The 13,113-nt window shown below is 45.1% G+C and overlaps 1 protein-coding gene across 4 annotated transcripts in view; it reads right to left on the bottom strand.

The window, feature by feature from the left end:
• LOC102068046 (alpha-2-macroglobulin-like protein 1) overlaps positions 1-13,113 on the bottom strand; it is a 30,717-nt gene that overhangs the window by 2,554 nt on the left and 15,050 nt on the right. Inside the window, exons 21-36 of one of the 4 annotated variants that reach the window (XM_026796993.2) lie at positions 12,950-13,076; positions 12,686-12,807; positions 12,479-12,530; positions 12,079-12,162; positions 11,414-11,590; positions 10,123-10,204; positions 9,869-10,025; positions 7,794-7,868; positions 6,919-7,072; positions 5,320-5,501; positions 4,716-4,931; positions 3,338-3,459; positions 2,531-2,621; positions 1,812-1,880; positions 1,455-1,557; positions 256-297 (exon numbers count right to left, since the gene is read on the bottom strand). In XM_026796993.2, coding sequence (XP_026652794.2) covers positions 256-297; positions 1,455-1,557; positions 1,812-1,880; positions 2,531-2,621; positions 3,338-3,459; positions 4,716-4,931; positions 5,320-5,501; positions 6,919-7,072; positions 7,794-7,868; positions 9,869-10,025; positions 10,123-10,204; positions 11,414-11,590; positions 12,079-12,162; positions 12,479-12,530; positions 12,686-12,807; positions 12,950-13,076 — 1,855 coding nt within the window. Of the gene's footprint in view, positions 1-255; positions 298-1,454; positions 1,558-1,811; positions 1,881-2,530; positions 2,622-3,337; positions 3,460-4,715; positions 4,932-5,319; positions 5,502-6,918; positions 7,073-7,793; positions 7,869-9,868; positions 10,026-10,122; positions 10,205-11,413; positions 11,591-12,078; positions 12,163-12,478; positions 12,531-12,685; positions 12,808-12,949; positions 13,077-13,113 lie in introns of those variants that run through there. The other 3 variants (XM_074534973.1, XM_074534972.1, XR_012578979.1) reach the window with 3 other exon arrangements.

The following is a 13,113-nucleotide window of genomic DNA, read 5'->3' as shown; positions in this document are numbered from 1 at the left end:
TGAGGACGGCATGGAAATGAAATAAAAAGAGATGATTTTAATCTTCCAGGGTATGCTCAAGCCTTAGTCTACAATGAGATTAATACCTGGACTAAAAACTGTGCCCACAACCAGTAAGTAGATCCCAATTCAACCTGCAGTCCAAGAAGGCCCTACATCACATGATAGGATTAAATGCAGAGCAGGGGTGGGATGCTTTGCCTGCTTACCACCAGTCCTCTGCCCTGTCCGGGCTGGAAGCCTGTTGGCACTAACCTGAACTGCAGGGGAAAGCATATTCTCTTGCCGAGCGTTCATCTGTAGAAACAAGAGGGACAGGGTGGTGAGCTGCAGGACTGCATGGCAGGGTACTGCCAAACTTCTTTCTCAGTAGCACAACCAACCCACTGCTTTAATTTTTCACTCCTCAGACTGTGAATGCAGAAGCAAAGAAATGTCTCTAGTGGGTCAGGCCAGCAACCTGTCCTCACAACATGTATCCCACACAGCTGTAAAAGATCACCTTGTGCACTGTGATGTCTTCTAATGCAAGGACATTTTTTGCAAATAAAAAACCTTCCCACAGCATGTCCTGATAGCCTGGCTTATTTAATGATAATTAGTATTTTCATGTCAGATAACACTCTTTAAATTGTATGTACTGAGCACAAAAATTCTTGTACAGGATGAAATAGCAGAAGGAGAACATATTAGGTGTCAATACTTAGCTCTGTAATAGCTGGATTAAAAAGTGTCCTTTTCTTGCCATGGTGGAAAGGGGAACAAGAATGGAATTTAGTATATGACACATAGTGCTGCTTTTGAAATCTCCAGTGGCAGTTTTTCCATTTTGTTCTCAAACTTTTTTTTTTAAATAATTCTTAATGTTCCATCTGCTGTTTTGTCTCGAACTGAGCACAGAATAATCAGAAAGACTCAAAATATAATCAAAATCTCTCTTCTTTGTGTTAATAATTCATTTAGAGCTTTAAAGGGTACCAAATTATTTTCCTATTTTCCTCTGAGGCATGGCAGGACACAATGGGTGGTAGGATTATTACACTTGCCATGAAATGCATACAACTAAATTCTGCCTTCTAGTGGATCACGGTAGCACTACGTAATACTGATTTTCAAAAAGTGCCTAAGTATTTTCAAGAGAGCTTAAAAGTTGGAGAACTCATGGCAAATTGTGAGAGAAGTCTTCTATATTGAAGCTAGATGAAAAAAACACAGTCATGGTACACATAACACCCCACATCATAATCCTAGTGCCAGGCAGCCTTGTCTCAAGAACTTTTCTAAGCCACTGGCTACCTGAATATTGAAGTTTTGTACAGAGGAAACCCAAGTTTGAAATTGCAGGAGGACATGCACTGGAATAAGGGGGTTAAAGGGAATTAGGGTTACAGCCATAATTATGTCTGAGTGGGGGGTACAATAGTTACTTTACACCAATGTCAGTGAAATCTCACCTGGCTTATAGTAGTCATAGACATGCACTGTTGCAGCTTTCAGATTCTGCACTTCAACATCTTGTTCCACTGAGATGTTAAGCTTTAGGGAACTCTCGCCCAGCTGGAGAGAAGAATGGAAGTGAGCAGAAATGCACTGATCATCTCAAAATCACCTACATACTAACTTTACTCCTTCTGCATCAGAGGGGTTTTTTTCCTTCCTTTCCAGGTTCTTTCACCCTCTTCCTTTTCTGTGAAAAGTTTAGCCTGCTTGACCAGCCTAGAGGTTTGTATTTCTAATCTGCAAAAGTCCCCATGCAAAGTACTTCTGTTGCTACTATATGAATGGGCAGTTCACTGTGGTCTTCCTCTTACCTCCTCCAAGTAGATTGTGATTTTGTCTGGTTTTATCTCCGTCTTTTTCACGAGGGGTACCTTCTCCAGCTGTAGAGGAAGGCAAGAGATAAGCTTGGTTAACATCAGCTTATTGGCCTTCCCTGTTTCACAGCAGGTTTGGAATTTGTTAGTGCACCACTGTTGACAGAAGCACTTAGCCTAACCTGAGGACTAGTTAGGTTTGCGTTTCGTGGATTGAGATTGCTGGGAGCACATCAAGCCTTAGAAAATAGTTTTCAGTTTTGGTACAAGTGTCCTTGGACCATGTTCCTACTGTCATCACTTGTAGCAAAGGGAAAACTGGTTAGTATGAGGCTATGTCAGATCTCTCTAGCTATTGTGTGGAACACTGGAACATGTAATTGAACAGCACTATGGGATTCAACACCACTTTATGGAAGGAATATCCCTAAAAATGGCACTGGTAAGTGCAAAGGGGCCCAATACACACCAGATGATTCTAACTAGGTGCTTTTTCATCTTCTCCCTGACCCTTCCCGTGTATGCAATCCTCACTATGAACATGAAAACTGCACAGCCACTTGTGCAAGTGGAAAGTTGCCTTGTGAAATAGCCTGTTATATCTGCACTCGTAATTACCATTCTATGACACTTCTTAAATATTTGGATATTTCTGACCGAGCTACATCTGGAAAATAGATTTTGATATCCTCAAGGAAAGCCAAAGGAAGTCTTACCTCCTTCACAGAGCTCTGAACAGGAATGAACCCTGACAGCATCTCCACCTCCACCAGGGCCATGTTACTCGTCCCACGGTTCCCTACATATCTGCAGGAGGTCAGGAGAGAAGCAGGTTAGATGTGGAAGGCAGCACAGCATTTCTAGGAGATACAAATGGACACTTCCAAACTTTGCTCTGCCCTACAGTGATATGAAAGCTCAGCTGCATGTCTAACTGGTGGGACAAAGGGACAAAAATTGGTCCCCATCTACTCACTCAATATGGACAGTGATTGTACAGCAAATGTGTTATGGTTAATGTAGAAATAATATGGCTTCCTGTTGCCCTCTCCAACAGGTGGAAATTACATTTGCTGTTACAGGCTGAGAGTGGAAATGTTGCTAATGTTCTCTTTCAGTAAGGACAGGAAGGCATGGAGGATATGGATCAAGACTCTTACTCTAGACATATGCAGGCAAGTGAAATATGGATAGGGACTGGAGTTTCTGCTGAATAGTTCCAGCAGTGCTTCACACTACAGGGGGATGCATCTCAGGGCTGGTTCAGCCCAGGATGCCAACATGGGAGCTCAGCTGCTGGTGCTCTGGGGACTGCTGAGCTGGTTGCTGTGGTCATGCAAGACACTACCAGTGCACTGCCACACTTCTCCTGGCCTTAATTCTTAGTTAGCAATCTCCTTGGGATCTATAGAGAAGAAGAAAGTAATCCTGTGTCTGTGATTCTATAGACAGGAGGCTTTCATGGGGTTCTAGTCATACATCTGTGTTCATACTTTTTCCACTGAAGAAAGAGGATCTCATACCTGACAGACACATGTACGTCAAACTCTTTCCTGACACCATCACATTGTCTTGGTACTGTTTCCACATCCAGGAGAAAGACTTCTTCTGTTTTTGGTGGTGGGATGTTATAGTACCAAGTAGTCTGATGGGGGAGAAAGCATCTCTGTGAAGTGCCCCAGAGTTTCCCTGAGTAAAGCACTACCTGTGCATCCAGCTTTAAGGGATTGGTAGACAGTGGCTAACACAGCTGGACTCAAATGCACTTTCTGTTCAGAGATGTGCTGTTTAGCACATTGCATCAGATACACCTGTCAAATGCAACCCAAAACTTGGAGACTGAGATGTCTGTGATTCAAAAACTCATTCAGTCTCATAAAAAAAAATAACTATCTGTTAAGAGTCAAGGAAGCACATTAGCTAAAACTGCCCCACAAGGAGAAAGAGGTGTTAACTGTTAACTCTTGATATGCTAATAGTCAGTAGCTCTAGGTCTTAAGGGGAAACTACTGGTAGAACAATTACAATCCCTTAAAAAAGAAGAACTAAAACTTGGAAGAAGACAGCTCAGCAGGCAGAAGGATCACAGTCATCTAAAGAGCAGCATAGGCCAATCTTCCTCCACCTGCCTGGTGATCTGACTGCCTCCCCAGCCTGTGCTCATCAGGTCTCTTATGCTCATTGACTGTATGCAAGTGTAGTATGGTTCTAGTTACCTCCTACATGCATTAACAATTAATAATTGGTGTGTCCCCTTGACTAGACACTGCTTGCATATTCTCTGTGAACATCATAAGATTCTCTGTGGGCATCATCTGAACAGAAGTGACCCAGCAGAAAAGGTTTTCACAGGGAGTGAAAACCTTTTGAAGTTTTCCTTTTTGAGTTCTTTGCTAGATGAATGGTTCACAAGTGAACAACTGTCAAAACTGCCAGAAAAATGAGATATATCCTCCTGATGGACCAGTTGTGTCGGTGTACTGGAGTAAGAGGACTGTGGTACCACATCACTCCTCCTCTCTGCATATGATAAATACCCAAAGAATTTTGTGTCAGCAGTGTCCAGCTCCTGAAGCAGTGACACCAACAACACACATTCAAAATCAAAGTATGTACTCTTCTGTGTCTCATTACTCCTGACTTCAGATCTACTGTTTTCTTAATAATGACATGCCTCTGTAGGATAGGACAGCAAAGCTGAGACATTTCTGAGGAGATACCAGAGATGGTAACATGAAACCCTGTCAACAAAGAACACCTGAGTACCTTCAAGTTTGACATGATTCTGCCTAGAAGGCAAAATCCTACTCAGAACGTGAGGCTATAGTAGCTGCTTAAAGCCAAACCTCCCTTCAGTGTCAGAGGCAAAGCCTGGGAGCTCTGTTCCTCACGCGTACGCACCTGCACATAAACGCAGCCACTGCCCGTCGCTTGCACTGTGTAGCTCCCTGTGTCTGCAGGGAGAGATGCCTGATGCAGGACCAACTTGTTCTTCCTGTGCACATGAAACTCCAGTGGAGAAGCCCCCTTTCCCTTCACTGCCACCTTGACATCTCTCATCTCCTGAGGAATCAGGGCTGCATACTGAGCGAGGGCCTGCAGGCTGACAACCGTGTCCTGGATGGAGAGTCAGAGTCACTTTGCTGCAGGACAAAACCCAGCACAGCAGTTCAGGGACTGCAGAGAGAACTACAGTCCTCATGGCCCTGATTCACACTCTGACATAGGCAGGCTCGATCCTACTAAGTGCATAGGTAGGGCCTATGCCACAGGCAGCAGGATGATTTCTGTTACCTGGAACAGGCAGCTTGTGAGCTCTGGGCTTAGCAGTGCCAGAGATCCTGGGTAATCCCAGTTACACTACACAGACAAGAGTTTCCCCATGGCACTCCCTTTTCCAAACAGGGCTCATATACCTTTGTCTGCAAAGGATGGGTCTAGAGTGACATGCACATCACTCCAGGCACAACAACATTTTCCCCCATGATTTTCCCTGGTTTGTTACCTGTGTGGAAGCAAATCCTCCAAAGGCATTTCTTTGTGCACTGAGCCAGTGCACAAGCTTGCTCACAGAGGCTTCATTGAATGACGAGCCTGGTTTGGAGACATGGGCCAGGACGATGTAGGCTACAGTCTCAATCATGGAAGAAGATGTTTCGTCAGCAGATTGAGATGTCAGTAGCTGTGCTGATAGGGGAAGAAATATGTGGAAGAGAAGAACTTTAGATCCCTATATATTTAAAGCTATGTCTCCAAGATCCAGCATTTTTGCTGTTTCTGCATTTGCCTAGCATAGAATAACAGGACCCCCTGTGCTGAAAAGCCCTAGGACTCATCTTCCCAATCACTTGTGCCTGTTGTACAGACCTGCCCAGTCTTTGAGGGCAAATTGCTGTCAGGCTACTGGAGGAGAAAGACTACCCAACTTACTTTGCTGGCATCCTCACTATACAGTGCATAGTGAAGGGCAATTTAAGCAACAGCTGGGCTCCCATTTCAGGTTCAAGCTCACAAGCCTGAATATATCTGAGTCCAGTGGAATATTTTGCTGCAGTCATAGTAGGAGACTAACCAAATTCAGCTAAGAATTTAGCTTAACTGTGCCAGGCTTAATTGTGTAGGAATCTTCTGCAGTGGTACAATGTGAAAACCTGAAATGCTTTTAAATTCAAAGTCAGTTTTCAGAAAAAACCTTCACTTGTTTGCATAATTCTAGCCTCAAGACTTCAGAATTTAGCTAAAGTACTCTACAGAGAACCTTCATTATGTTTATCACATTGGAAGGTATTTTCCCTCTTCCATGTGCATTATCACAGAGGCAGCTCTGAACAAGTACTGCACTGAATGCGTGCAATTCTACTCCTTCCTGTTCCAGCTGGCAGCTTGAATGGCTATGCAGTGAGCAACACTCAGCACTGGTAGCTGGTCAGGCTGAAAAATCCTCTCTCCCTTTGTTTTTTTAATATGTTATTTTTCAGCCCTCAACGTAGTTCACCACACTGCCAGACGAGGAAATGTGGGGAAGAACTTACTTAAACCAACTTAGGTAATATTATCAAATATTTAACCATAGGCTTAGGTGCTTTGAACATCTACCCCAGCATCCTCACTCAGGACAGAAGTCTATTTTTTTCCCCAAGCTAAGGAGACAAAAGGAAGAACCAAGCCCAGCAGCACAGCAGTAAGGGTCCACCCACCCAAGGGCCCTGAACTGAGTAGAGCAGCAATGGAGAAGCAGTGAAAAGGTTTGAATTTTTCATGTAAATGTTCTGACCAGCAGCTGAACAGACATGGTGAAACAAGTTTGCTCTGCAAGATCTCTTGTACTATGTATGAATTGCTGAAGAATGACAGGAGCACCATGACACAAATAAGCATTTTAACTGCACAAATTAAGCATGGATAATTACTGCTGCTTTTGATGAGAAATTGTTTCCTGAGTCAGAGAAAAGTAGAGATTGTCACAGTTTGAATAAATTATGATTTTCTGACATAAAAATGTATTTGTGAATAGCTTAATCTCCCAGGATATTGCAATTAAATGCTACAGATATCAGACCTTGAACACAGTCGTGATCTCTAGGACCCCAAAGCAACAACCTACCAGTTTCCTTCTGTACCATATCCAGGAGCTGCTTTCTCGTCTCCATGTCCTTACTCAGTGTGAAGACATAAGCCATCAAAGCCTTGACATAAAGGCTTGTCTCATCAAGTGTTACATTCTTGAGGCAATGTAAGGCATTTTCCAACATGGTGTCCTGAAAAAGGAATCCAAACCAAGTGAATTTCCTCTGACCAAACACCATGTTGTTGTGAACATCTATCCCAGACACATCCTTGATGTACTTTAGGGCTAGCATCTCTCCCAGGACTGTGAGGTGTGAGGGGTCAAAGCATCACTGACTGTGGGCTGAAAGCAAAGGTGTGCTGGACTTATTATTGGGATAGGGGATTGCTAATACACTGGAGAATCCAGATGTAAAGTGTCTGGTAACATGCTGGCTCAGAATTGTCAGAGTCACATGCTGTGGGTGTCTGATCCTGAAGGGTATGATGTTTTTAGAACTGTACCATTAAGTCTGGAACATCAGTTCTTTTTTTCTAGAACAGTCTACTCTTGTCTTGAAGATCACTGCTTTCATCTGGGGGAGGGGGGACAGTGCATACCTGAAAAGTAGTATCTTTTTCTCCTTCAGCCCTGTTGCTCAGTTTAATGAAAACCATTGCCTCTCCCTGCAAACTCTTTGTTATTTTCAGACACAGTTGTTTCCCTTGAGATGTACTCTTCTTTGCTGCAAATCAGGCCATTTATATTAAGAACTCCTCACTGAGATAAAATTTTCCTGTAATTGTGTAGCAAGGTGGGAATGACAGAACCTTTCACCAGCTCACCTGGGTAGCCCCTGAAGCCCCCAGCCAGGGGAGGAATGAATGGAGGAGCATGCTCCCAAGCCCTGCAGGAGTTCAGGGGTGACTTACATTCCTCTCCAGATGGAGCTCCAGCAGTGCAGCAGCAATATAGGCTGTTAGGGAGATTGTGTCATCCACACCACCCTGCAAGCACACGGACAGTCATCAGGAAAGGACAAACCCAACCACTGCGTGCCTGTCATTGCAGAGCCCCAAAAACTGCATCTGAGAGAGCACAGCACGTGCTTCTGGGCATTCCTGGGCAGGAAAGCCCTTCAGGCTCACTTGCTTAATAGTTTGCTGTTGAGGGCAGTCTCAGCCATTTTGTTCAAACAGCCTGGACATCCCTTCTCATAGAAAGGCGTGAAACAAACTGTAAAGTAATTTATCTCATTAAATATGTGACCACTGTACACTTGAATAAAGTTTTTATAATGCAGGATTTGCATCATAAAGAAGAATTTATGCAAGTTTACATATAAGTCATCTGGCTTTGAGAAACTACAGGTTAATATGTGTTTAACAGGCTTTCAGGAGCTGCTTTTCATCTCAGAGGGCATTCATTCTTGGGGAAGTTCTGCTTACATCCTCAGATATGAGACGAGAATACATCTAAAATGAGAGGGGGAAATTGGGCTAAGATGCTAAGAAGTTTCATTCCCATTGACTAGAAGAAACTTTGTTAAGTGTGAGGCAGGTGGAGGTACAAAAGCTATTCCAAAAAGTTCTGTTCAGATAGACAGCTAAAGGTGGGAAATTAGTGACAGTCAGACAAGGATGAACAGGCTACATGCATACTCTGGTTTTATTTTGTACTGCATTCAAATTTTAGGAAAAAAATGTGTAACCCTTTGCTTTATGAACGAAGCAGCCTGTTTTATTTCAGAAATTTGGCTTGTATTTAACATGGGCAATTTTGTAATCTGACCAGTGTGGATTATTTGTACCTTTACAAAGGCCATGAACCCAAGTATTGCCATACTGCACACGCACTGCTCAGCACCTAAGCTCTGGGGCATGTTCACCAAGAGTTTGGTGCATTTCCAGCTACACTGCAGGCATCATTTGGGGGATGACAAGCTCTAGGAGGAGTCATATTTCTGGGGCAGTGGAGGGACAACTGTGTTTTCAGACAATCTTGTATTAGAGCACAGAGTATTGTGCACTGTAAGGTATGGGAAGAGGGAGAATCCAGCCAGGGTATTCTAGACAAGCACTAAAATAGAAAAATATTTCTCATTTCCCTGCGCCCTTGAAGTGCCTTGGCACAATTAGCTGTGTTTTCTTTTGGCTAGAGTGAAAATTAAGAAAGCCTAGCAGAGTCTAAAACCTCACACAGAGGAAATGACTGCTGGTTTAGGCCACGTTTTTCATTCAGCTCTGGGAAGATGCCTTAGCTGTGCTAGGCCATGGGGACATTGCTTTGTGCTACTGCTTGTCAGGACCCAGGACTTCCCTCTGGCTGTCCTGAGCAGCCAAGACCCCTGCCAGGGGGCTCAGAGACTGTGGGACAGAGCCCAAGATGCCTCTGGTTTTGATTGTGACCCACGGAGCAAGTTACCAACTTTAGATGAAGATCTGCAAGCCATGACAAATTAAGTAGAATGACAGTGAATTTATCACGGGGTGAAAAATAGATTTTGGGGTTTTTAGAATGGGGATTCAGGGGGGCAAGATGGAGGGATCTGGGCATATCCAGCCTTTCTCCTTCTTCTTGGCCTCCAACTTCTGCTGTGATGTTGGCACTTTTAGATTGGTTTAGAGAAGAAGCTCACTGTCTAACATAGGTGATAGGTATTGGAAAGTAATTGTAAACATTGTATACGTAGTTTTTAGTATAAAGACATAACACTGCCCCGGGGGAGGCAGAGTGCTTCTGACTGTCTTGCTGAGCGGAATTCAGCTGGACAGGAGAGAGAATTTTATAGCTAAGATACAATAAACTCTCACTTGAGAGTGAGAAATGAAAAGCTCTGACTCCTTCTTTGAGCGCCAGGCTGGGAAAAGAGACTTTCTAACTTTTCTCGGGGTCACAGACAAGCTAAAGATCCCAAAAACAGCTCACAGTGGAAAAGGCTGAGGAAGCAACCCTGTGCCTCACCATGAGTTCCTCCTGCTCCCACTCCCATGTCTGGCAGCCATACCTTCAGGTCATTGTTGAAGAGCTTCCCCACGCTCTGGAAGCAGCCACTGGGCAGCTGGTGCTTCTGCAGCCAGCGCAGAGCGCTGTGCACGTGGTCCTTGTCGATGTAGATGTGGGAGCTGGCCTGCCCAAAGGACCTGGCTACAAAAGCTGTCAGCCTGTGAGCAGAGCACAGAGGAATCCCATGTCACAGCCAGGAGATGAACCAGCAAGGACAACGGGTTTAGGGTGACAGTAGCAGTTGTGGTCACTCACCACGTGTTGCCCTGCTCATCACCTTTCCCAAAGGCACTGTAGGAGCCATCGTCGTGTTTGTAAAGCAGCTGACGCTGGTAGCCTGCGGCAACAAGACATGGCTGATTGTGAGCACCTGTAGCCCCTCAAACTGTATCCCAGCCATGGGAAGATGGCTCCATAGCAAGAGGATTCACCAGTCTTGTAGTCAGAGCTGCTGAGACAAGGGCACCGGCCCCAGCTCCCCCTGCACCCCACAGCATCAGTGTGACAGAGGCAGCTGCACAGCACTGCTGAAGTGGCCAGGAGGCTGCTCTGCATTACTGGAGCTGTTTGGAGCCAGTGCTGTGGGTTCCTGCCCCGCTGTTTGGCAGAAGGGCGACATGCTCAGCCACCTCATGGCCCCCCATGTGCCAAGGAGCCCTCAGGGGCTTTGCTGTGAACAGAAAGGGTGGTAGGAGTGAGGAGGAAGGCTTTTCCTGGAGGGGACACAAATGAAACACTAATTGCTTTTCAGCACTCCTCCTAGCCCTGCTGGGACTCAACAAAACACTTTTTTTACGGGATGTACAGGAAGCAACAAAGCCATGCCTTTGAGCCTTGAGGACAGAATGCTGTCTGCATCTGTTTGGTCTACCTCCAGCCTCCTCATGGCCTTAGTGTTTACCCTTTGTCTTTCCTCTCTGCCACCACCATTCTCTTGGGTAGACCCCACTCTCCCAAATACATGAACATGATCTCAGTACGTGCTTACAGTACCAGAGAAAAAGGGGGAAAGAAAAGGAGTCAAATCCTGTCCAGACAAGGAGACTGGCAGGCTGAAATATGAGGCACATTACAATATGAGACACAAACATAGGCACTATATTAAATTCAGATTATACTGGAGAGAATTTACATGACTCCAAAATATATTTTCTAAAACACAGGGAAACATTAAGCTACTGAACTCCTATTTACTCCCAAAGGCTACTCTTTATTCCATGTAATAGCAGCTGATGTCATCTTTTCACAAGGTGCTTCTGTGAGCTTTGGACTGATAAGGGAACAAACAGGCATCACATAATGATGGAAATCACTAATTACCTACACCTTTCCCAAAAAAGCGGACTTAGTACCTCAATTACCAGCAGAGACAAGTTGTGCTTTCTTCAGAAACTTTTCTTTCCATGAGACATTTCCCTTTTCTCTGTGATGCCTTCCTTTGTCACAGCTCTGGCAGTCACTCCCACTCCTGCCCTTCAGCTCCCCACCACATCTATGCCCCACACTCTTGATTTCTAGCAGCAGAAGGAAGAAGGACAATGCTTACCCATTGTCAGAAATATCAGTGCTGTAGCCTTAATTTCTGGGTCCAGTTGTTTAGTCTTGTTCAGGTACTGGAGAATGAAGATGTTTGGTGCAAACTTGACCATGTTCTGTTCACCACAGCCAAAGGGCATGTCTAGCAGCTGGTCTAAATTTTGGAGTGCTGGACCCATGATGTCACCTTACATTTGAGAGAAGAGACATGAGAAAGGAAAAGCACAGACACTGAGCAGTGTGAAGCAAAAGGACTGCTGCCTTCCCTAGGCTCTGCTGGGATCCTAGAAAAGAGCCAGTCCCTGCCTGAACAGACATGATTGAGATTTCTGGTGACCCTTCCTACATTAGGCCAGCACAGAAAGGAAAGCCATCATGGTTCTGGGAGGAGGAAAGGAAGCTTGAGGGGGTCTGAAGAAAGGTAAAGAGAGCTGTCATTCCTGAGTGGGTATCAAGATGGGAAAGGAATTGCAAAGACAAAGTTGGTGGAAATATGCAAGGATTGTTTTGGTTCACTTAAATATTAGAAAGGATTACTTGATCAATATTTCTGAGGCCAATGTCACACCCCTTACAAGTTATCTCATTAGGAGCTGGGTCAATGCATCAATAAGGCCAAAGCTTTATGCAAGTTTTTTTCACTACAGACCCAAGAGCAGGAAAAGCCTTTCTCACCAATCACAGAGAACGTGACTCGGGCAGATCCCTCCAGCACTTCTGCAGGCAAAGTCAGGGAGAACTCTTCAGAGATGGTGTTATCTGAGGAAGGCAGAACCCATTTATCCCATGGAAGAAGCCATTCATACAAGTGAAACATCCAAGGAGACCCAGGTGAAGCATAATGTGACATTGAGTCACAGGAGCCAAGACTTGCAAACACATGCCTCAATGCAGGAAATTTTGCCAGGTAAAAGATTGACAAGGACAAATTATAGTGGTTGTTCTCCCAGGCAGGATGGTGCCACCAGTGCTTGCTTTCTGATTAATTCCCTCCCACCTCTGGGTATTTGCAGTAGCCCTATCCCCTCCATCCTGGTGTCATGATCAATGGCAGTCAGGAATTTTTGTCCCCTACCTGCAGGACAGAGAAAGGCATTTTGGGTCTTCTCTTGTAGGACACCTCCTGGCTGCAGATGGAGAAAGAGTAGTTCAGATAGGGAGGACAGGAAAGGAAGTCACCCTGCCTTAGCAAGTTGGTCTGATGTTCCTGTTAGCATCTTGCTAACTGCCCCAGGGGACAAATCCTTTTGCCAGGGGTTCTCCACCCTGAGATGTGACCAACCTTCACAAGCAGAGATTTTATCACCGCGTCTCTCCCTCCTTGCAAAGGTGTCACAGCAATCTTGTTAGCACACAGACTGTGTGACTCTTCTGCCACGCTGCTCACGGTGACGTTCACTCTGCCTGCAGGGAGCACAGGGACACATTGCTGAGCACTTCCAGCTGGCTGCTGTATGTACAAGCATTAGATCCAGACATGCAGAGACGTGGGCAAACTCCACCTCTCCTCCCAGGAGCTGCCACGCATCCCTCTGCCCAGCCTCACCCAGCTTGGTCGCCCTCACGTTCCACACAAAGGTTTTTGCTTCATTGGCACACAGGCAGCTGGTGAACTGGCAGCTTGGACAGGCATCCACCTTCAGTTCTGGGGTCTCTGTGAGAGTGGTGTGGACCTGAGCATGGTTGGATGTACAGACACACATTGGGTTA

Source organism: Zonotrichia albicollis, chromosome 2 (assembly GCF_047830755.1).
Source record: "Zonotrichia albicollis isolate bZonAlb1 chromosome 2, bZonAlb1.hap1, whole genome shotgun sequence".
Lineage (NCBI taxonomy): Eukaryota > Metazoa > Chordata > Aves > Passeriformes > Passerellidae > Zonotrichia > Zonotrichia albicollis.
This window is presented reverse-complemented; position numbering and strand designations above follow the sequence as displayed.